The sequence below is a fragment of the Prionailurus bengalensis genome, chromosome B4 (genome assembly GCF_016509475.1).
Source record: "Prionailurus bengalensis isolate Pbe53 chromosome B4, Fcat_Pben_1.1_paternal_pri, whole genome shotgun sequence".
NCBI classification, from domain to species: domain Eukaryota; kingdom Metazoa; phylum Chordata; class Mammalia; order Carnivora; family Felidae; genus Prionailurus; species Prionailurus bengalensis.
Window position 1 is genome coordinate 139,239,306 of NC_057358.1, and position 24,460 is coordinate 139,263,765.

The 24,460-nt window shown below is 54.0% G+C and overlaps 1 protein-coding gene across 1 annotated transcript in view; it reads left to right on the forward strand.

The window, feature by feature from the left end:
• TBC1D22A (TBC1 domain family member 22A) overlaps positions 1-24,460 on the forward strand; it is a 326,492-nt gene that overhangs the window by 278,863 nt on the left and 23,169 nt on the right. The window contains exon 12 of the mRNA XM_043562939.1: positions 11,850-11,945. Coding sequence (XP_043418874.1) covers positions 11,850-11,945 — 96 coding nt within the window. The remainder of the gene's footprint in view (positions 1-11,849; positions 11,946-24,460) is intronic.

Sequence of the window (24,460 nt, forward strand, 5' to 3'; positions counted from 1 at the left end):
ACCCACGTTAGCATGGGCGTTGTCTCAGTCCTCCGTTCCACTGGCCCATCCGTCCTGTGCCCAGAACACATGGTCTTTCTCAGCCTCACAAAGCACCCTGATATCACACGTAAATCTTCACCTTATGTGTAATGTTGGGCGTTGTCTCGCTGTTCTCGGCCCTTTGCCCTTCAGTGTCAGCTTTAGAATAAGCCTCGTATGCCACAGAAAGCTCTGGAGTTTTTGTTAGAAACACATTGAATTCGTAAATTAAAGTGGAAGTCAACGGACATCTTTTCAATACTGAATCTTTTTGTCCATGAACCTGTATGACTCTCCTTTAATTAGCTTTCCTCTCATGTCTTTCAGAGAACTTCTGCATCTTCTCCATTAACTGCCTGCACTTGTGATGCGATCTTGGGTGCCCCCATTCCTGTCCCCAGTGGCAGTTCTGCAGGGATGGGATCCACACCCCCCAAGGGCTCCCTGCCTGCCTGTGGTTTTGGCCCGTCTTAATGTCCTTTCATCAGCTCTGCCTGGTGTGTGTGGGGGGGGGGGTGCACAGCACCGAGAGCTGGGGGTCTCCCAGGAGTGACATGGGCTTTCTTCTCCACGCAGCTTTCTTTGGGAGCAGGTTCTGAGGCTGGTGTATTAGACTCTGTTCACCGGAGGCAGTGAGATCTTAGAACCTGGAGAGTCCAGCCGTCTGATCCGATTGCAATGGGATGTGAGTGTTACTTTGGTCATTTCCAAGTGCATCTGGGCTCTTACATGAATCATCTTCCTCAGCTAGAGAGATTTCGGATTTTTACAAGGATGTTTACGATTATTAGTGTTTCTCCTTGACCTCCAGAATTCCCTGTTCTCAGAATCCTGACTTTAATCCAAGTGAGCATTTCAGGAAGAAACTCGTTTTCTAAAGAAGTAATGGGCCACCACGGAGCCTGACCAGACAGAGCCCGGCACTCACTTGTGGCTGTTCTGTCGACCTGAGGTCACCGGGCTCCGTGCACCCAGCGGGGCTGCACGGTGCGGGGACCGGACGCTTTCTCCGGGGGTTTATGCGGCGGAAGTCGTGCATCCCAGGAGCGATCAGGTGCCATTCCTCGGCGGTGGCCTGGAGGTCCCTCAGGTTCATCACCTTCTGATCCTGCCCTCACGGAGGTGGGGATGGGCCCCCGGGAGTCCTGCAGTTGCAAGTGACATGCTGCCTGAGTGCTAGGACGCCCTGCTAGGACAGGGCAGGAGTTGTGGGGGTCCCCGGTGAGCATGGCTCTGACCACAGTGGGGAGAGGCCCACGTCCGGTTTGTGCCCAGGGTCCAGACCCTGTGCCGGAGGCTTCTTGAAGATGGACGCCTTCGGTTCCCGTCCCCAGCAGCGCAGGGTTCCGGGGCAAAGCCCTCGAACACCTGGACCGTCCCAGGGGGCGGAGTGGGGGGGGTGGTGGGCAGAGGTGGAAATTCAGCTCTGAGAGACCGGGAGTCCTGCTGGCCGTGAGTGCCGTGTGTGGGTAGAGCAGGGCTCAGGTGGTAGGCGGACCGTGCACAGGGCCTGAGGACAGCATAGCACCCGCCCTGCCGAACAGAACACAACCCAATGTAGCCTCCCGACCATGGCCCCTGTGGTCAGGGGTGCCGCTCGCAGCTGGCTCGGTCGTGTCCGCAGCCCCGCGGTGTGACCCAGGCGAGCCGCCCAAGGTCTCTGCCCGTCTTCTCATCTGTAGGAGGGGAGCCAGTGCGGGCTGGGCACGGGGCCAAGAGGCAGGGCAGCAGACAGGAGTGCAGAGTGCAGGCCCCAGAGGAGGGGGACACGAGCTGCCGCACCTGATCTGGCAGTGGAGAGGGGCTGCAGCCGGCCAGAGGCCCGTCCCCACTCACACAGTGTCCCCAGGGCCCAGGGCCCCACCTTCCAGAGCCTTCCCTCTTGGCCAAGAGCTTCCCTGGCCCAGCACCTTGGTCATCCAGCCCCTCTCCCAACATCCCCCAACCCCTCCCCCCCCCTCCCCCCCCCACCCCGTCCCCTGAGCCAGGGACGCTTTTCCAAGTCACATCGCCTTCCCTTCCAGAGCTCAGCTCCTCCTTGGGAAATGTCTGGCCGACCCGCTGACTTTGCCCCGGTCAGGAGGGCCCTGATTGCATGCATCAGACCCCGAAGGTGGTGGACACCCCTCTGTGCTGAGTGGGCTGCTGCCACTGAAACCCAGCCTCCCGACCGTGTCCCTGGGGACCGACGGTAGTGCCTGCCTGTGTTAGGCTTCGTGGAAGCCGGAGCTGGTTTTCCATTGTGATACGAATTTTTTATTTATTAATTTGCTATTGTGATATAATTTACCGAGTCAGCAAAAACAAGTAATCCACTGAAGCAACGCTGCAGAACTCCGTTTTCCCCTAGCACAGTGCCCTCTGGAAGTGTGGCTGTTCGGCCTTCTGCTGGACCCCGGGGGGTCTTGTGGGGCTGCAGCCGTCAGAGCCTTGGAGTTCCGGGGTGGGGGGGGGGGCGGGTGGCCCTGGGCCCGCCTCACACTGACTTCCGCATTCCCTTACATCACAGGCCCTTAAGCAAATTAAGTGTGTAAACAGGGTTCCTTAGAGAAGCCTACATTCTGGAGCATCCCTAAGTAGTCCCGGAAACCTTCTTCTCTCGGCATTGCAATGCTGATTAGCAGTCTTACAGTCGGCAGAGCCCTGGCGTTTTCTGTATGTGGACCAGTCACCTCCAGCATCTGGAAAGAAAAAGGCGTGTGTCTTTAGGTTTGCTCCCAGAGGCCCACCTGCCCGTCTCCCCGGTGCATCCAAGTGAGTGGGTTTGGGTGTGTGTAACTTCATACAGTCGTTGCTCCTGCCGTGGGGCTTGTGACAGAGCTTGGAGGGGAGAGGGGGCCACGGAGAGAAGAGGCCCCGAGGACAGCGGGAGAATGGTCGGGTGAACAGGAGGGACAGGGTGGCAGACGCCCCCTGGGAGGAGGGCCGGATCAGCTGGCTGCTGGGAGACACAGGAAAGACCTCGAGGAAAGAATACGGCTGAGAAAACTCAGCCAGTACCCGCTGCTGGGGTAGCAGTGTGTGAAAAAGTGGGGGTGAGGCTAGAAGGGTCTGGTGTTTGGGGGGAGATCGAGAGGGTCCAGTGTCAGGCAGGAGGTGGGACAGGGCCCGTGATACCAGAGGATTGTGGCGTGTTGAGTAGTTTGGACGTTATCCTGAAAGCGGCGGACGCTTAAAAACCACACTTGTGACGAGACAGGAGTCCACTTGGTTAGAGAGGGTGGCCTGGTTACAGGGGGGAGGCAGGCTGGAGGCCCAAGTGCAGATGGAAGGTCAGTGCGGCCGCAGAGGCTTTAGCAGCATTTCGCCAAGTGTGCATTGTTAGTTGGTTTCAGTTCCAACACGGATATTTCATGTATTTATTTATTTTTAAATGTTTATTTATTTTGAGAGCGCTCCCACAAGGAGGGGAGGCGCCGGGAGAGTGGGAGAGAGAATCCCATGCAGGCTCCACACTCAGCTCAGAGCCTGATGCGGGGCCTGATCTCACGAATCCGTGAGATCATGACCTGAGCTGAAATTAAGACTCAGGTGCTGAACTGCCTGAGCCCCCCAGGCGCCCCTCCCAGCACAGATGTTTTTAGTTTTAATAGTTACGTTGATTTAAAGAAACTAATGGGGCAGTGCGGTGGACTTAGGTGTCACAGAGCACACAGAAGCATGCTGGTGTAATTATTTTTTGTTAAGTTAAAAAAATTTTTTTAACGTTCATTTCTGAGAGTCCGAGACAGAGCATGAGCAGGGGAGGGGCAGAGAGAGACAGAGACAGAGTGTGAAGGAGGCTCCAGGCTCTGAGCTGTCAGCACAGAGCCCAACGTGGGGCTCGAACCCATGAACGGTGAGATCATGACATGGGCGAAGCTGGGCACTTAACTGACTGAGCCACCCAGGTGCCCCTGGTGTAATTGTTAAAAACATAACCACAACGGAAAGGATGCTGTCATTGGCCAGAAATCACGAGAAAATGGAACTCTAGAGAGAAGAGGGAAAACATCAAATCTACCCAGGGGAACCTGCCAGTTAATTTCTAGGGTCTGCAGGAGGGTTTGTGTGAGCCACAGGCCAGAGACAAACCCCTGGAGACTGTTCAGAAACTAAGCAAGTGCTGGTGTTTGCCTTTCTTGGCCTTGGCCATGGAAGTCAAAGAACAAAGAAAGAAAATACCTCCTTTCAGAGATGCCACCATAGTCTGGGATTCATGTGGGTTTGGAGCCCTAATTTATGTGACTTATTTGTCCTAAAGAATTTCAAGCGGAAAATTTAGTTGAAAGTAATCTCGAGATAATCGTGTCCTTAGGTTCAGGTAGAAGTAAATACAATTTTTTCCCCCAAAGAAAACCATTTTTGATGCAAGATTCAAAGAATTCCAACAGATAAAAGTTCCCAGCATCTTAAGCTCGAAAAGGGGCAAAACCACGAAGGAACAAGGAAGCCGGCCACAAAGAGCAAAAATTAGCAGAGAAAACAAACTTCAGAGAGACCCGCAAAGACTGCAGCCTGTAGGGTTATCTGGGATGTGCGTGACCGTAAGCTCACTGTGCCCAAAGTCGTGGAAAGGAGCATACCGGGCACAAGAACAAGGAAATCTGTAAGGCACGTTCAAAAATGGGCTGGACGAGCCTCCCAGGAATTATGGTACGTCGAAGAGCTGCCCAACGAGCCAGAAAGTACCTCTCCCAGGGAGACCGAGCTCAGTGACACAGAATAGTGAGAAGATCCTGCCCCTGCCCGGTCCAGCTCCTGAGAAATTAAAGAGAATGCAGAGGGGCAAGTGACGATGTCCCCAAGATTGATGGAAGCCCCCGACTCTGGGGGATCTGATGGATCTCTAGCGGGACATAGAGTGTGTGGAAATGGAAATTGCAGAACTCCCAAGACCGAGTGTCTCACAAGCAGGCAGACAGAAGGGTTAGGTTTCCTGTGAAGGAGGGACAGGCGGACTGGGGCATCAAACAGCGGAGGCCGGATGATGTGCAGTAACATCTTTAAAAATGAGAGCCGACTTAGCCTGCTGTATCCAGCAAAACTACCTTCTGGGAAAGAGAAGGATGAAAGGCATTTTTAGACAAAGGAAAACCGACAGGGGTCCCTACTGGAAGACCTTCTCGCTAGTGGAGCTTCTGACAGCCGTTTCAAGAAGGATGGTGATTTCAGAAGAGTCTAGATGCAAGAAGGAATGATGGTCCGAAAAAGGCAAGGTCATGAGTAACTCTAAACACTGCTGTATACAACCAGGACGAAAAGGATATCTGAACTTGTAATGTTACAAAGTCAAGGTAGAACTGGAGTCTTGGCCAGTAAGAGCATTTTGCAGGGGGACGTCTCTGGTGTGCCTCTAGCGAAGATACTCCTCACTTGTGTATTGCTTGGGAAGGTAATAGAGACCACGAGTAATCTTGGACCCCAAGTTAAATATGCACGTTAGTCTTTGTAGAGTAACTATTAAAATAATGGAAACAGTTCAGTAACTTCCAGAATAGTTGGGGCTGGGGCTTTGGCATAAAGGCGGAAAGTTAGCTCAGTGCAGTTGTAGACAAGAAAGAAAAATAATAGGAAAAGTGGAATACGTACACATTTCAAAATAAGAGGATGTAAATTAATCTGAATATATCAGGAATCACACTCAGCAGGGACCCAACTCCACAGGGACCATGTCTGGGGTTTTTTCAAATCCAGTATCGTACTAGTTATAAGAGAAATATAAAGACCCAGAAAGGGTACAAGTAAAGGGTGAAAACCACATGCCAGGAAAATCCCATCTCAACAACTAGCAACAAACTATCAGAAATTAAAATTTTTAGTGGCGCCTGGGTAGCTCAGTCAGTTAAGGGTCCGACTCTTGATTTCGGCTCAGGTCATGATCTCACGGTTCGTGAGTTTGAGCCCCGCGTCAGACTCTGTGCTGACGGCGTGGAGCCTGCTTGGGATTCTTTCTCTCCTCTCTCTGTCCCTCCCCTGCCCCCTAAATAAATAAACTTTAAAGTTTTCAAGACACCGTTTTTATTTTTAAATTTAATTATTTATTTTTATCAGGTACAATTACCATAGTGTTATGTTAGTTTCAGGTGTACGATATGTTTCAGCAATTCCGTACGTTTCTCGGTGCTCTTCGGGATAAGTGTGCCCTTCGTCCCTTTATTTCGCCGGTCCTCCCATCCTCCTCCCCTCTGGCAGACACCAGTTCTCTGCATTCGAAGTCTGGATTTTTGTCTCTTCTTATTCTCTGTTGTTCTTTGCTTTGTTTTTGAAATTCCACGTGTGAATGAAATCATGTGGTGTTTGTCTCTGACTTACTGCACGTAGCATAATACTGTCTGGCTCCGTCCGTGCTGTTGCAGATGTAAAGATCTCATTCTTTTCTGGGACCGAATAATATTCCATCGTGTGTACATACCACATCTTCGTTATCTGTTCCTCTGTCGATGGACGCTTGGGCTGCTTCCGTATCTTGGCTGTTGTAAATAACGCCACAATAAACATAGGGGTGCCTGTGTCTTTTTGAACTTGTGTTTTTGTTTTCTTTGCAGAGTGGATTACTGGATCATCTGGTAGTTCTTATTAACTTTTTGAGGAACCTCCATACTGGTTTCCACCAGTTTGCATCCCCACAGTGCTCTGGGGTTCCTTTTTCTTCACGTCCTCGCCAACACTTGTCATTCTTGTTTGTTTTTTTTTTTTTTAATTTTTCTTTTTATTTTAGCCGTTCTAACCGGTGTGAGGTGGTATCTCACTGTAGTTTTGATTTGTAGTTCCCTGATGCTTAGTGATGGTGAGTGTCTTTTCATGTGTCTGTTGGCCATCTGGATGTCTTCTTTGGAGAAATATCTATTCAGGTCCCCTGCCCATTTTTACTTGGGTTATTTGTTTTCTTGTTTTTTGTGGTTTTTTTGGTATTGAGTTGTATAAATTATTTATATATTTTCGATTTTAACCTCTTATCAGATATGTCATTTGCAAATATCTTCTCCCAATCAGTAGGCTGCCCTTTTTGTTTTGTTGATGGTTTCCTTCTCTGTGCAGAAGCGTTTTATTTTGGTGTACTCCCAATAGTTTAATTTTGCTTTTGTTTCCCTCACCAGAGGAGACATATCCAGAAAAATGTTGTTATGGCTGATGTCAAAGAAACTACTGCCTATGTTTTCTTCTAGGAATTTTAGGGTTTCAGGTCTCACCTTTAGGTTTTTAATCCATTTCGGTTTATTTTTGTTCAAAACACTATTTTTAAGAGTGTCAAAAAATATCAGCTGCTGTGGGAAAATCAAGCAGAAGATGTTTAACAGATCTGTATCCTGAAAACTATAAAACATTGCTAAGAATAATTAAAGAGCTAGGTCAGTGGTAAGCTGTACCATGTTCATGAGTCGGGACTCTCAATATTGTGAAGATAATAATCACTCCAAATTGAGATATAGATTCGATGCAATTCCAATAAGTCCTAGCAGGCTTTTTGGAGAAATTGGCAAACTGGTTGTCAAATTCTTGTGGAAGTGTAAAATACTTAGAAAAGACAAAATCAACTTTGATGAAGAACAAAAACAATAGAGGAGTAGCACTACCTGGTTGTTAACTCAGTGGACAGAGCATAGTCTTTTCAACAAACTACCGGAACAGGTAGATATCCGTGTGCTTACACATGGACTTCAGCTCCCACCTTATGCCGTACGCATATAACATATGCAAAAGTGAACTCAAACTGTATCACAGACCTAAATGTAAAGCTTAAAACCATTTTAGAAGAAAACCTTTATGCCCTTAGGTTAGGCAAAGATTTCTTAGAAATGACACCAAAAGCAGTATTCATAAAAGAGCAAAGTAATAGACTGAACCACATCAAACTTGAAAATTCATGCTCCTCCAGAGTCAATATCGAGGATAACAGACGAGTTATAGACACAGAGATGTGTTTGTAAAGCACATAGCTGATCAAAGACTTGTATTTAGAATATATAGAAAGTTACTCAAGTCTCAACGATGAGAAACAAACAATCCATGGGAAAAACTTGGACGCTCCACCAAGAATGTCATATAAGCACATCAAAGGTGTTCAGAATCATCAGTCATTAGAGGAATGGTAATGTGTAAATCAACGCCATAGTGAGATCCTACCACTTGCCTATGAGAGTGGCCAACGTTAAAAATACCATTTCACACGTGGCCTCTGGGGTGACCGCCCCGGAACGCCACCTGCTGCTGGTGGGGCTGGGCAGCGGTGCAGCCACTTTGCAGATAGCTTGGCTGTGTCTTCTGAGTTAAAATACTGCCACTGTGTGATCCAGCCCTTCTACTCCTCGGTATTTATCCCAGCAAAATGAAGGCATCTAGCCATAGAAAGACTTGTCCACAAACGTTCACAGCAGCTCAGTTTGTAATCAAACCGGAAACAACTTCGTGTCTGTCAACAGGCAGACAGCTCTGGCGAATAGACTCTCTAAGAGAGCCGTGTTTCTGAGCAGTTACAGGCAGTGGCCACGCAGTGACATGGCCAAATCTCAGGGCAATAGTGCCGCGTGAAGGTAGCCAGACAAAAGTACGTGCCATATGGTTCTATCTGTACAGAAGCAGGGGAAGTGTAAACTCGTGTGTAGGACAAAAGTAGGTCAGTGATTGCCTAGAGACTGAGAGGGATGGAGGGAGAGATCGCAGAGGGCACGGGGAAACTTGCGGGTGATGGATGTGTTTCCTCTCTTGAGCGCGACGGTGGTTTCACAGGTGTAGACACGTATCGAAACCTGTGCGATTTTATACTTTCAATATGTAAGTTTATTCTATGTCAGTTCTACCTCAAAAAAAGCTGCCTAAGATAAACAAATAACCCAACAAAAGTAGATGTGTAGTATGGTCGCACCACACTCCTGTCCCCCTCTCCAAAGGCTTAAAGGCAAAAGCATTGGTTCACATAAAGGAGATCGTGTATATTGATATTGTTCAGTACACCGGGAAGATAATACGGTTGAAAATTTGTATGCGTCTAATAACGTGCTTTCCAAATACATAAAACAAAGATCGGCAGAACCTTGAGGAGACATCAAATCCGGTGTTGTAATGGGATTTTTAACACCTTTCTGTTATTGATAGCACATAAGATGACAAAATCAATCAGGATTTATAGGAGATCTGAGCAACACTATTGATTAAATTTATCTTACGGACACATACAGGACATCGTATCCAAGAACTCCAGAATATATACTCTTACACACACCTGGTGACGATAGCTGGCATTTACCTACTATTTACTATGTTCCAGGCATTATCCTAACTACCTTACGTTGTGTAATTTGTTTCGTCTATAATATTTCACAGATGAGGAAACTGAGGCACAGGAAGGCCAGTAACTTTGTCTTGATCACACAGCTAATTAGTGGCAGACCCAGGGTTTAAACCCAGGCACTCAGGCTCGGTCCCGTTCTTGATTGCTCAGTGTGCTGCCTTAGGGGGTGTGTGTGTGGAAACTAATTGTCCTCCCCTCGCAAAACCAAATCTAAGCAAGCAAAAGAATCAGCATCGTGTAAATCACATTCTCTTATGACACAGTTGAGTTACAAATCAATAATCAAAGAAACCTAAAAAGACAAAACAAAGTAAAAACGAACCACATATGTTTATAGATTTAAAAAATGCTAATAAATAAGTAAGCTATGATTTAGGCAAGTAAATCACAAAATGAGGTAGAAATTTCTTAGAAGTTAAGGATAGTAAAGATACTATTCAGCTGTGGAATATAGCTGAAGCGGGGCTCATAGAAGAAAGTTTATAGCCTTAAATGCTTGCTTGTGTCGGAAACGAAGAAAAGCCGAATATTAACTAGCTCATCATCTGTCTTATCTTAAGAGAAAGGACCAAATGACCTAGATGTAATTCGAAGCCACTCTGCATTTGTGTATGTTAGAAAATACCGACAACAAAAAAACAGCAACTCAGTAGAAGAAAGGCTGCAATGAAGATAACAGTGGAAGTGAATGAAACATATAATATTAGCAGATGTAAAATGGAACCAGAAGGTTGGTTGTTGAACAACACGAAAGTAACGGACTTTGAGCGGGATCTAGAATGGAGAGGAGGAAAGGCCTACGTAAACGTGGTATTAAGAACCTCCAGCAGGGGGCGCCTGGGTGGCTCAGCGGGTTAAGCGGGTTAAGCTCAGGTCATGGTATCGTGAGTTCAAGCCCCGCGTCGGGCTCTGTGTTGACAGCTCGGAGCCTGCTTTGGATTCTGTGTCTCCCTCTCTCTCTGCCCCTCCCCTGCTCATGCTGTCTCTCTGTCTCTTAAAAATAGATTAATCATTAAAAAACTTAAAAAAAAATCTCCAGTAGGATGCCCCAGTGTCTCTCTTTCCCTCCTTCCTAACACACGCTAGTCAGCCCTCCTGTCAGCCACCTCTGCATGGCCACGGCCGGTACTCCTCATCCCTTGCTGTCTTGACCCTTGACCCTCTCACGTTCCTGTGTCTCCTCCCACCCCTTTCCCCCCACCGTGTATGTTTCCTGCCTGGGCCACAGGCCAGCCGCCTGCACTCTGGACTGGACGCCTAATGGGTGTCTTCGGCTCAGCATGTCCACACAACAGACTCACAACCTCCCACCAAAACACTCCCACAAACTGCCACAAACCTGGCCTCACCTTGGGAGATGGTAGCTTCCTCCTTCTGGTCGTTCTGGCCAAACATGCTGGGTGTATCCTTGGTTCCTCTCCTCTCATCCCCCATAGTGTCCTTATCAGCAGCATATTTTCATGGCTCAACCTTCAAAACTTTTCTAGAATTTGACCTCTTCTCCGAAGCTGTGCTGCTACCCCCTTGGCCTGCATCACTCACCCCTCTTGATTTTATGATTTCCGCGGTCTCCTGACTGATCTCCGTGGGTCTGCCTTTCCCTACCCTGCCGGATGCCAAGTCTGTTCTGCGCGCACCAGCCAGAAGCATCCTTTGGGAGCACGGTCTTTCCTCTGCTAGGAGCGTCCAGAGTTCATGAGAACAATCCAGTGACCAGGGCGGCCATGGGGATCTGGACCTTCTCCCAACGGCGGCTTCTGCTTGCTCACCTCGCTCTTCCCTGCAGCCACGCTGATCTCTTCACTGCTTCTGGAATGTGCCGGGAAGTCTGGAACCTCAGGGTCATCTCATTTCTCCCCCCGCCCCATCCACGTGGCTTTCCCTTCTTGGGTCTGTGTTTAAATGTCACCTTAGGTGATAGATCAGATCACTGTATTTAAATTGCAGACCAGCCTGCCCCTTCCCCAGTATTTCACACCCCTCTTCCTCACCTCACTTTTTCCAGAGCATGTCACCATCTCTTACCTTATTTATTTAGTAAACAGGTAACAGGAGTCGTGTGGGTATCACACGGGAATCTGTGGCCGTGGCCCCCTGAAAGCCAAGTGTTGGGAGCCCCGATCCGGAAGTTGACCGTGCATGCCCGAACTAAGGCCCAGACACGGAAGGAGGGGCCGAGCTGAACCCATAGCGGGCAGGGGGGCGTTGGCTGGTGAGGAGCCTCCCCTCCCCGCCCCCACTTCCAGCGGGCTTCGAGTCCCTGGTAGCGCCCTCGCCCTCCGAGGAGCGGGGGCCACTCTTCAGCCACGGCCAGTGACCGGCGTCCGAGGGCAGGTTCCCTCCCCGGGGGGCTGTGCAGCAGGAGCTGGTCTGCCTTCTGTTACTGCTGGTCGTCCGGGCAGGAGGGCCAGCGAACCGCCGGCTCCTCTCAGAAGCCTGTGCTTCTGTCAAGGAGGCGGGAATGTCAGAATCACGGCCTTCGGGCTGCGTGAGCCTGGCCTGGGGCAGCAGCCGTGGTCCCGCCGGGCACTGACCACCCCCGTGTTCTCTCTCGCAGTCCGAGCCCGAGGGCTTCTCCCACTTCCACTTGTACGTGTGCGCTGCTTTCCTGGGGAGGTGGAGGAAGGAGATTCTAGAAGAGCGGGATTTCCAGGTAAGTAAATGCCCTTTTGTGGGGGGGGGGGGTGCTGAGCTTGATCCTGTCTGGGAGGTTTAGTGAGCTGAGTCCACAGGGCTGTTTGGGCCAGGGCTTTGGGCCGGGCGCTTGTGGTGAACCGCTGACCTGCAGTCGTTGGAAAGCTGTCACAGCCAGGAAAGCGCGCAGACCAAGGTCACCCATGGTCACCCGGGGCCCATGCCACACCGTGCGTTCAGAGATGCCGCTGTCCCCCAGGCTCCCGGAGGCCCTTCCTGAGCCCGTGTGTATGTGTGTCCTCGGCAGTGGGGCCCCAGGGGCGGCTGCAGGGCTGTGATGGGTTAGGGCAGGTGCTGGCCCACGAGCAGACAGCCTGGGCGCCTGGGCACCGGGCGGCTGTGTGACTCCGGCACGTCGCTTAGCCTCTCTGGGCCAGTTTCCTCCATGACTTAGTGGAGAGCCACAGTGGCACCCGTTCATCAGCTCTGTGCTCGGCTGGTCGCTCTGTGGGGGCTGAGTCCCCGGCCTCTGTCCCCACCCAAGTGGGCCTCCGTGTGCTGGCCCAAGTACCATGGTGGGTGTTGGCCCCTTCACAGGGTGACCTCCGCTGTTACCCAAGGTGCTTTAGTCTTCCTGCCCAGTGATCCAGGAGGGTGGAGCCTCTCGGGTACACTGAAGAGAACGGCAGTGGGGACCGGGGACCGGGCTGTGCCCCAGCCGGCTGGGGGTCACTCTCCGGCCACTTCACCTCCTTGGGCCTCTTGTCTTTTAGGTGAGGGACAAACTAGGAGACTCCGCGGTCCTAGGTCACAGTGTGGTGGCTCCCGGCTGTCTTCGTGGCCTTGTGGCACCCTGGCTCCCTGTGGGAGGTTTGGGAGAACAGTGGGGCTGAGCCGCCGTGCAGAGTCTGCTGTTTATCTGAGGGAGAAGCGCCCAGCTTCCCTGGGGCCCAGCGGCCGGCTGCAGTCTGACCCTGGCCGACATTCCCCGAGTGCCTCCTGGAGAACAGCTCACTCATGCAGGTGGCCGGGGCTCACGGGGCCAACCGCATTTGGAATTCTCATTGCTGCCCTGATGGGGGCTCTGCCTGCCCTGGCGGGGGAGGCACAGCTCAGGGGGGTGGGGGTTGATGAAGCCGTGGCGAGCCGTGCAGGAGAGTGTGCTAAGGTGGGAGGCTCGTCACCGTCCCGGAAATCACTCTCCAGCCCCAACCCTGGGCAGCCCTGAGCCACACGTGCCTGAGAAATGGCCCTCACCCCCTGGTGCTTCAGTTCTTGCTGGGGAGAGGGACTCGTGACAGGTGAGTGACCTCCGGCCCTCCGTTTCCTGCTCCCCCAGTAGGGACAGTGCCGCCAGGATCCCCTTCCCACAAGTGGCTCAAGTCTCAGAGACTGTGCCGGGCAGCTTATGTTCTCGTCCCTATGAAGTGCCACGAAGGGGCTGTTGCAGGGCTGGGACCCCCCCCCCCCCCCGCCCCGGGGCCAGGGGACAGCAGGTGGGAACAGCCCTGGATGCAAGGGACCTGAGCCAGGACTGGGGCGGGTGTGCGGCCTGGAGCTCGCTGTTGGGCTGGCCCCTGCCCCTCCTCGCCCCTGGCCCCTTTGGTCCTCCTGTCTCCCCACCCCTCACACAAGAGCCCGCAGGAGGGGACTGTCCAGGTGACCCCAGGCAGGGGCTGTCCTGGCGCCTTGGAAGAAGTGACACCAAGTCCCACCCTTTGCTAGCCCGCCATCTTTTATCAGTGTTTCTAGGAGCCCCGTGTGTTTGTGGTTTGCTTGCTGGCCTGTGGCAGTCAGAGGGTCTGCCTGGGGAGTCCTGCTCACTGGCCGAGATTCGTGGGGCTGGGAGACGAGCGGAGCCCGGGGGAGCGTGGGGAGCCGGGGAGGAGTGGGGCATTCATCCTCCCCCGGACTCGTGCTGGCCGTGAGAATGTCACAACGCGTTGTGGAGGGTTGAACTGAATGGGAAAGGAAACAAGAAAACAGAAAGAGCCTTTGGAGTCCCAGGGAGCACGGGAATTGGGTTTGCAGTTGTGACATTTTAGGAAAATGCCTCTGTGTCCATGGAGGACAGCCTGAGTGACGGAGCCCAAGAGCTCCGGGCCTCCAGCAAGAGAACATCCTGGAGGAAGGCGTTCCAGGCCCGCCCTCTCTGTGCAGAATGGTAATTTGGCCCTTGGGAAATAAGTGTTGCTTTAAGTCATTTCCATAGGAACAGAATCTTTTCTTGAGGAGGAAGCTTCCCAGAAGCAAGGCAGAGCCCCTACAGTGTCACCAGGGCCCCCCCCACCCCCGCTACGGGTGCTGGGTCGGGGGGGGGGGTGACAGGCTTTGCCCCCGGCTTCAGCTCCCCGGGACTTGGCCAGGCAGTGCCGTTGGGTGCTGTGGCTTCTGAGGCTCGTCCAGGCTAGGGATGATACCTTCTGGAGTGGGCGTTCACTCCTGTCCTGAGCCTTCATGCCCCGGAGCTTTGTATCTTCCTGGGGGACCGGCCGTCGCGGCCGGTGACCCTGTTTCCCAGCCGTCCCGCGGGCGCCAGAGCGGGCCCCTTTCCGCAGCTGCCTGTCCCCATCCTGGCCGGCCACTGAGGTCCGAGCCTGGGTTCTGCCTTCCTTTCTGCCTTTTCCTCACAAGGTTCTGTAGGGTCTTAGGGGTGGAAGATGCTCCCTGTGCACAGCCTTCTATCCCCTGGCCAGGCACCTGGCAGCCCGTCTCTTCCTAGGCCCCTGAGGGGGCTGTTTCCCAGCAGGAGGGCCCGTGGCACAGAGAGAGCACAGCTGAACCCCACCCCCCCCCCCCAACCCCAGCCCAGGTCAGGCACATGTGGCCGAGTCAGCCGTTGAAGGGCCGGCTCCAGCACGTCCAGCGGCTTGGAGCCTGGCTTGGCTCCCACCGCAGAGGCTCGAGAGCTGCCCCAGGACTGTAGCCTTGCCTGTGAGGCATGTGTCCCCCTCGGAGCACCGACGGGACATGTGGCAGAGCTCCAGGCGGCAGCTTCCCTGGGATCTCTGGCTGGTTTATAAGTACAGCGTTACAGAGAGTTGAAGATCAGCCACTCTAGAAAATGATTTTCTTCTCACCCCCAAAGTCTGAGCTGCGTGGTTCGGTGCCCCAGGACCCCAGGGGTCTGAGCCCAGCCCCTTGTAGCCCCCATCCCTCTGGTCCTCGCTCCCAGCCAGCCGTCCCTGCCTGCAGGGCATGGCTTGCCCAGCCAGGGTGTGACGGAGAGAGCAGCGTGCAGCCGGGCCGCTCTGGTCCCGCTGGCCTGGATGGTGACCCAGAAGCAGCCTTGTCCTAGGATGCTCTGTGACACGGGGAGTCCTCCCCACGTAGGAACTGGCATCGTTGTTTTGATTTCGAAGAGAGCGAGTCCCTTAGACACACGGTGGCCGTGTGCAGTGCTTTTTAAGAGGAAGGAGGGTAATTAGTTAAGTCAGGGTGAGCAGAGTCGGAACTTCCCAGCGGAGCCACGGCCTTCTCGTGGGTCCCGACATGCTTAGCGATCTGCACGCGTGTCCAGTCCGTCAGTCCGCTGCTGCCTCTCTGCCGGTGGATGGCGAGCCTTGTTAGCAGAGACGGGAGCCTGCGAGCACAGGGCAGGACTGGCGGAGGATCCCACAGAGAGGTGCTGAACGTGAGTGGACGCCTGGCTGTGCCCCTCAGCGGACGTGAGAAGGCCCGGGTGCCGCGCAACAGGTGGGGGTGGGAAGGCCCGGGGTGCTGGCCTGCTGGGCTTGGCCCAGGCGCCTGGTCCTTTGGCTCCTGTGGGTGGCGGGTGGCAGGTGGCTGCCACGTGGGACCGGGCAGGACCAGGTGAGTGCAGCGCCTGTGGGCGGGGCTTCCATCTGCTCTGATGTTCTTGGTCCCAGGAGACGGTCAGTTGATGGATGGTCCAGCGCACCCCTCGCGGCCCTTCCTCTGGGCCAGGTCCTGCTGTCGCCCGACTCAGTTTCTACCCATGTGTGTGGGGTGCATTCAGCTTCGTGCGGGGCTTGGGACAGGGGCCCGTGGGGCCGGAGCAGGAGCCTGTCACAGGGATAGAGCAGGGCAGGGGCCGCAGCAGAGGGCAGGGGCCGCCACTGGACATCCTGTTCTGCAACCAGGAGGAAGTCGATGAAGCTGGCGCTGAGCGTGCAGGGGGCCGGGGGTCCCAAGACGAGCCTGAGAAGGACGGAGCCGGGAAGGCCTCCTGGGCTTTCCTAAGGTGGGGCGCTGTCCGGAGGGCAGGGGTGTGAGGACCCGATTCAGCGGGAGAATGACTCCGGGGTAGGGGGGCAGACTCGGTGAGGGGGCAGGTGGCACAGGAAGGACTCAGGCTGGCAGTGTTCCCATCGGGCTGTGAGGGGGTTGAACGGCAGAGAGGATGGTGTCCTATGTGGCCAGAGCGGCGCCTCTGCAGTTAGAAATCGTGGGGCAGAGACTTCTGGGAGCTTGGACACAGCGCTCCTCCGTGAAGGTCTTGATTTGTGCGCTCTTCTGTCTGTGCGCTAAACTCGAATTTAAAACTTTCATAAAACAGAGAATTGACGCAGCAGGCCTAGGAGGAGACGCGGTGGATCTGAGGAGGGTGGAAATAAGGTTATTATGAATCTGGATGGGAGAACATAGGGGCGGCCCGAGGGCTCCGGGTGGGGTCTGGTTGTATAAACCACAACCGTGTCTGCTTAGTTTTTGTGGAACGTTCACAAAGTGAACCGTCCGACCTGCACCATAAAAGTTGCCAAAATCTGAAAAGCTGGAACAATGTAGGCGCTAGTCGCTGAGTATAATCCTTTACAACAAGATACTAACAGAGTTAACACTGAATCATCAGGCATTTGGAAACTGGAGAGGCCGCTCGAGAAGAAAGTGACCCTGTAAACGTAGAAGAGCTTTAAGAACACGTGTGATGTGACGTGTTGGGCTTGAACACGGCCAAGATGCTTTAATTATATAAAAACAGTAAAGAAAAATACCCTTTAACTCCAGAAGTTAGATATGGAAAGTGAAAGTCAACATACGGTCAAGGTGATAAAGGAATTATTGAGTGAACATAGCACCAATGACGGGGTCAGAAAATGGAGCTCATGAGTAGAATTGAGAACATCTTACTTACAGGGGGGCCTGGGTGGCTCAGTCATGAGCATCTGAGTCTTGATTTGGGCTCAGGTCATGATCTCATGGTTCGTGAGTTCGGGCCCCATGTTGGGCTCCACAACGAGTGCAGAGCCTGCTTGGGGTTCCCTCTCTCTCTCTCTCTCTCTCTCTCTCTCTCTCTCTCTCTGTCTTTCTCTCTCTCTCTCTCTCTCTGTCTCTCTCTCTGTCTCTCTGTCTCTCTCTCTCTCTCTGTGTGTGTGTGTGTGTGTGTGTGTGTGTGTCCTTCCCCTGCTCACGCTGTCTCTGTCTCTCTGAAAAATAAATAAACTTAAAAAAAAATCTTACTTAGAAGGCATTTACAAATGTCAGTCCAGTGGACCAGCCTTCCTGCAAACCCAGATATGTGGGTGATACAAATGTTCTCCTGCGTTTTGGGTGGGGAGACAGCAGAGATTTGGGGGGGAGTATAAAATGCCAGAATTGCTGCAAAATGAAGTAAACAACAACAACAACAACATCCTTGAATGGACCCATAATTTTGGGATAAGTTCCAACATTTTCAAAAGTCTTACCTTTAAACATGGTTCTGAGGCCAAAACCTGTCTTCCCGAGCAAGTTCTTTCCAACTCTCGAGAAACCTGTCACCATGTGGCCTGTGACCCGCGAACTTGCCTATGTGTCACAGAGCTCTAATCACTGCTGACCTGTGTCTGTGTGCCCCCCGCGTGTGTGTCTGCATACGGAACTGACCCTGTGAAGCCGTGCGGTCAGGGGCAGTGGCCTCTGTCCCCGGCACAGCGCCTGACCAGTGAGGCCCGAGTGTGAACGCGGGTTGAGTCAAGGAATTCTTTATTAATAGGAAAGAACAGCACCCGTGAAAAGGAAATTAGAGTCTAGTTTCACTTGCATATGATACAAACACAAATATGTTTCGTAAAGCACCAGCATATTTAAACCATCGATACATTAAATAAAAACATTCCGTGAAAAAGTTTTCCCCCCCCGGGAACACGAAATGGTTTGCTGTCGATAAATCTGCCTGTGTCACGGGTCCCACACGTGCAGGGCTTCATTAGAAGGGCTCGCGGGCCTCAGCGTATGGTCGTGCTCGTGGCTGACATTTGTCACCCAGCCCGGCAGGGATGCGCAGCTGGGTCAGTTGGGGGAAGGCGCCCCAGGAGGAGTGGAAAGGAAGCCGGGTGCCTGCTTCGTCCTCCCCAGGAGCCACACAGAGCGTGCTCCCCGTTTCTGCCCAGAGCCCAAGGTTTCTACCGGGCCAGGTCTCGGGGACGCCTCTGCCCATCAAGATTCTGGATCCCAGGAAAGCTGGTGTTTCCCGAGAACGATGTGCAAGGAGTGTCTGCGGGCTGGCACAGAGCCCCAGCCTTGCCAGAGAGATCCTCTCAAGAGCCACGTTCTCGATGCCAGCCAAGGGTCAGGCCTGCAACCAGGCCCCTGGAGGCCCGGCTCTGCTGTTCCTGTTCTTCCTGCCTGCTGCCCATGCGTCCTCGCGATAAGCCACGGGGCCGCTCACGAAACGTAGCAGCTTCTCCTGCATTTGATCGAAGGAAAAACAACAACTCAGCTCTCACTAAAATGGAAATAAAAGAATACTTATCTCAACATGCCAAAGACTATCTGTAGACCGCATCCAGCAGTACCCAGGGGATTCGAGGGACAGTCCCCTCTACGTCCACGGCACACCTCTGTGTCTGTGATACAACGGGTGCACGTTCAGCAGAGTCTCCCTGCTCCTGCCCCACCCACTGCGCAAGCTCACGCACAGACGCGCGTGCCAGCGATATGAAAAATAGGAGTGAGCGAACACTGGCGTTTGCTCTGTAGACCCCGCTAGTTCCCGCTGGGGGCAGGCACGGAGCCCGGCACGGAGTGGAGGGGAAAACCTGGGGTCCGAGCAGGCGAATCAGAGACCCTTTGCCTAAGCGAGGACCCCTGAACTCCGGCAAGTGAGCCAGAACAGACAGACCTGGAGGTGTGGCTTTCGCTTGTCTGAGACGCTTTTCACAGAGCAGGAGTGAGAGGAAAGTGTCCCAGCGATGGGGTCACTGATTCCACTTTTGTGACGGAAGCACCTCATGCTAAAGCATTAATTCAAAATGGCCAGAGGCCCAGGTGCCTGACTTGCGAAAAGCTCCAGCTTTCTGTAGAGTGGCACAGAGGAAGCACAAGCTTGGTAAATGTCCGTCTGTCTGAACCACCGTCAACCAAGTGAAGAGCAGGTGAGAAACAGAAGAGCTCACAAACAGGATCAAGACATCTTCCGTGTTTGCGATACGCAGAGAGCTCACGCAAATCAGTAACGGAATGACCATCAGCAGTCAGTCCACAGAAGAAATTATGTAGCCGGCCGGTGAACGTACGTGTATCTTCCAATCGTTACTAAGGAATTGAAAAATCAAACAGACGCTACCTGCCAAATTAGCGGTGCTCTTTAAAATGCACTTCATTAAAACTGATGACGCTGGCGAGACAGGCGTGTTCCGTCCTTCCTTCCCACGGGGATGTGATATGCAGCCTTTCTGGGGAGCTGTTAGTAATTTATGGCAAGAGTCTTACCCGGGCCCTGTAATTCCCCTTGTTTATGATTATGGGAAAACAAACCGTCTGCCTCCTAAATATCTAGTGTTAGGAGGAGAGTTCTCTAGGTTAAAGTACTTGGTTAGAGTATTCTAGAACTACCAAAAGATCTTGTCTTCAGAGAATAGTTACTGTTGTGGAAAAGTGCTCCCCGTGTATTTCTAGCGAGGGAGAAGCATGATGGGAAGTTACACACGTCTTATATGCAGGGCGTCTGCACTGCTCATGCACACGACCTACACGTGTACACGTAGAAAATATGCATATATGTTTACATGCTCATATACGGATAAAAATGACCGCGATTTTGCTTGTGTAGTGTGCACAGAAAAAAGAACAAATCACAGTGCTGGCGTTTTGTTTTGTTTTGTTTTGTTTTATTTTAGTCAGTGGAATTGTGGATATTTTAAGCTTCTTGTTTGAACTTTTAAAAATTTTCCATATCCTCTCAATATGTGGTCAACATGGCTTTTCCCCTCCGGTTAATTCCTGAGTTAAGGAGGTGAGACCCCCCCCTTGGTGAGGTGCCCAGCTCAGAGCCCGTGTTCTGTGACAGATGTCAAACGTCACCTTCCTGAGGCCACAGCAGGTGTCCCTCCATAGTGGGATCCTGTGTGCTCGCGTGTGTCCCTCAGCTCACACACGTGTGCACATGCAGACACACGGACACACACACACACAACCAGGTGGTCCTCAGAGGCGAGAAGTGTGTCCTGTCCTCTGGGGACCCTCGGTGCCCATAGGTGCCTGTGTGCGGTAGGATGTGAATAAATGCCTCCTGAAAGGAGGGCTGAAGGGAGAAGGGGACGGGTTGCAGGGCTGCATGAAGAGCAAGGTGCGTGGACCCTGGAGCCAGCCCCTCCCCCCACCACGGTGGCTCAGGCTGCACATGGGCTGTGAGAGTCCTTTCCCTTTGGCCAAGTTGCCACAATGGGCATTTCTTGGACCGCTTGGTGCAGCCCATAGGTCACTCTTTTTTTTTTATTTTTAAAAATTTTCTTTTTGTTTTATTTATTTTTGAGGGAGAGAGAGAGAGAGAGGGAGGGAGGAAGCATTGGAAGGACAGAGAGACAGAGGGAGACACAGAATCCAAAGCAGGCTCCAGGCTCTGAGCTGTCAGCACAGAGCCTGACACGGGGCTCGAACTCACAAACCGCGATCCTGACCTGAGCCGAAGTTGGACGCTTAACCGACTGAGCCACCCAGGCGCCCCTAGGTCACTCTTGAAGTCTGTGTTTTATTCACTGGACCAAGCTTATTTATGCCTTTATGTCGTCTGTCCCCTTCCGTGGAGGCGGGTCAGATGAGGTCATCTCTAGTGGCCGTGCGGGATCCCTGTGCAGGCTGGACGGGTTCCAGTACGTGACTTTGAGCCCTCCCTGGGCGTCCCCGCACTGCTGGGCCTCTGCAGACTTCAGAGATCTGTGGGCAGGAAGCAGCTGGGAAGATGTCAAGGCGTCTGCGGGGTGGCTCTGATTTACAGGGACAGACGTGCGGCAGTGCCCAAAGCCCAAGCCTCACGGAGACCCCGGGGCCCAGCGTGCGGGAGGGGGCCGAGGGGGCCTGGCCGCTCGCCCGTCCTCTGGCCTCAGATGCGGGTGCCAGTGTGCCCACCTCCACCACAGCTTTAGGAGAGGCCTCGAAGTGAACACTTCTTAGCCCCAGCTTTTGTGCACCGGGCTCAGAAAGTCGGAAGCGGCTTTAGGATTGCGTGTGGAAGCAGGTGGAGAGAAGCCGCGCTCTCTCGCTGGGGGGGCCTTTGCCATCTCCAGTGCTCCTCTCCAGTGCTCTCACCCTTGGACAGCCACGCATAGGTGACCGTGGGGTCCCGGCCCCTCCGGGAGGCCCGGGAGCGTCCCATGGCGACCTGCTGGCTGGGGTGACCGTGGGGTCCCGGCCCCTCCGGGAGGCCCGGGAGCGTCCCATGGCGACCTGCTGGCCGGAGTGACCGTGGGGTCCCGGCCCCTCCGGGAGGCCCAGGAGCGTCCCCATGGAGACCTGCTGGCCGGGGTGACCGTGGGGTCCCGGCCCCTCCGGAAGGCCCGGGAGTGTCCCATGGCGACCTGCTGGCCAGAGTGACCATGGGGTCCCGGCCCCTCTGGGAGGCCCGGGAGCGTCCCATGGCGACCTGCTGGCCGGAGTGACCATGGGGTCCCAGCCCCTCCGGGAGGCCCGGGAGCGTCCCCATGGAGACCTGCTGGCTGGGGTGACCGTGGGGTCCCGGCCCCTCCGGGAGGCCCGGGAGTGTCCCCATGGAGTCCTGCCGGCTGGGGCCTCCAGGAGGACAGGGCGGTGCCTTCATTTTGGGCCACCCCGGCTCTCCCCTTGCTCTGAAACCAGGGAGGTCAGAGCCAACACGGACTTTCGGCCTTTTTTCCTCCCATGTGGGGCTGCGCCCTTCTGCCCTGCACTGTGCCTGGTGCCTGGTACCAGCGGGAGGACGCTTGCCGTCTGACAGGGCGTCTGTGCACGTTGGTGGCACTCCTGTGCTATTCTGCACACCTTCGCTTGGAGTTGTAGCATCCGCTCGGACGGGTCCATCGCCATCGATTCCCTGGCACCCTCGCATCCCCGACAGTCGCTCACGGGGCGTGGAGATGGCCCGGCCCCCTGGGCGGGGGGTCATGTCTTTGTCAGACCAGACTAATTTTGCGATGCCGAGTGCCCTTGGGCGGGTTAATGGTTCTGTCCGGTTTGCGTTTCATCCCGTGTTCATCTGAAGCAGCAAATGTCACGAAATGCCAAAATACAGATCAATTGTCTCTTTCTTTATCATTTCAAGACATTTTAGAGACAAAATTAGGTCAATTGAAAACTAATCTTCGAGTGGATGATTGTGCCACGTGTGCTGCTGTGGGCTGCTGCGTGTGTTTAAGTGTGGCGTGTGTGTGGTCGCGTGCGGTGTGGAGTCACGCCCAGGCTGGGGCGCCCAGGGAGGCGGGACGGCGAAGGGAGAGTCGTGGCGTCTGACCTCAGTTGCCTCATCGGCAGGGGGAGGTGGGGGCCTCCCACCATCTGTGCTCGAGGGCTCGCTGGAGGGGCGAACGAGGTCACGGACAGAGGAGGGGCTTGGAGCCGCCCCGCACCCACAGGCACCCTCAGCCTCTCTTACAAACCCAGGCGGGGGAAAGAATTGATCTCGTTTTTTTCTGGTCTGTGAGCAAAAGAGGCTTTTCTCGTTGCACATGGGGGGGGGGGGGGTTGCTTAGTCATGAAGGAAGCTTCCCTTTACCTCCTGTGGAACCTGTTTGGGGTTCTCTCCGCACGAAAACCCCGGAGGAAGGAAGGCCCTCTTTGTGCGGGATTCTGCTTTCCCTTGAGGCCGAGCCAAGGCTGAGCCGCACCCTCGGGGTCATCAGGGCAGGCGGCGCGGCCGGTGTTGGGAAGAGGGCACGTCGTCCTCCACGGGGACACTGTGAGTGGCAGGGCCTCTCTGGGGACATGCTCTTCCCCGGACGCCTCCCTCAGCTGCGCAGGCCTGGACTCAGATCCCTGATCCTTGCCCACCCGCCTGCCCCTCTCCCGCAGGGGCGTGCGCTCCTCGGCTCCCCAGGGCTCCTTCTCAGAGGGAGCACCCAGAAGGGGGGGGGAGGAGCTGGGGTCCTGTCCTGTGCCGTCCTGTCCACTCCCGTCCCAGTCCCGTCCCCCGTTGCTGTCGCTGGGCCTTGCCTGCCCTGACCTGCCCGGACGCTCCTCCCTGATCATTTCCCATTTATGATCGGAACTCACCAGGTGGTTTTTGAGGGAAATGGGAGTCAGCACGAGACTGGAGAAAATCGATTTTGTCCCATGACAATCCCCAGATGTATCTATATTTTTATTAAATCATCTCTCTGCGGTGGGTTTTGCTTTCCTCGTGGGATTGAGCTGCTGGAACCAAGCCCTCGGGCCCCTGCTGGGCCTGGTGGCCGCAGGGCAGCCCCCCCCCCCCACCTTGCACCCCAGCTCCTGGAGAGTGAGCCCAAGTGTCAGGCCAAGTGTCCCTCCGCATCCAGGGCAATCGGGTGCGGGGGCTCCACGGGTGCCCCAGGCAAGGTACGTGACTGTCAGCCAGAGTATAGACACGCAGAGCGGGGTTGGGGTGCGTCCTCACTCACCTCTCCGGAGGGCCCAGCTTGAGGCTCATTCTGTTTTCTTCCTCTTCTCTGAGATTCTTCCATAACGAATGCTGTCGCCTCTTAGGAAGCGGTGCTCAGACTTTGTACTGTGGGTCCTGTCGTTGACGGGTCTCTGCATGCTTTCTGAGAGTCGCGTGTCCCTGGTGTTGGGGGTTTAGGGTGAGCGTTAGCACAGGCAGAGGGGAGTTACACGACCCTCCTTGCAGCTAAGGAGGCCCCGAGAGCCCAAGGAGGATGGTTTAATCTGGCAGTTTCCCTTCAGGACGTGGCAATCCCATAAATCCATAGAAATTAGCCAGCAGAGAGGCTTCTGGGCCTGAAAGTGGAGAGGGGTGGGGCGGGACTGTTCCCAAGCATTCTTGCCCCCGGCACATCCCTCTAGGGATGGTTTTTAGTGTCCTAAAGCTATTCAGGTTGTGCTCGGAAGGGAGAAAAGTCCTCAAAGGCTCTTTCCCCAGAGCGCCCCTCTCTCCACCTCCTCCCAGCTCCCGAGGAGGCCACTTTCCTCCTTGGAAGTGCTTGCTTTTGTGTTTGTGTTTGTCTCTGCCTGTCTAAGCGGCTGTCTGTGGAGTTTTCAGGTGTAATGACTTTCTGCAGCAGAAAGACCTGCCTTCTTACCCTCCACAGCCCCCAGCTCTTTGGGACCCTCCTCCTGGGGGGCGTGGGCCAGACCCTGATAACACACACACACGCACGCACACACACACACACGCACGCACACACGACCCCTGGGGACCCTCCT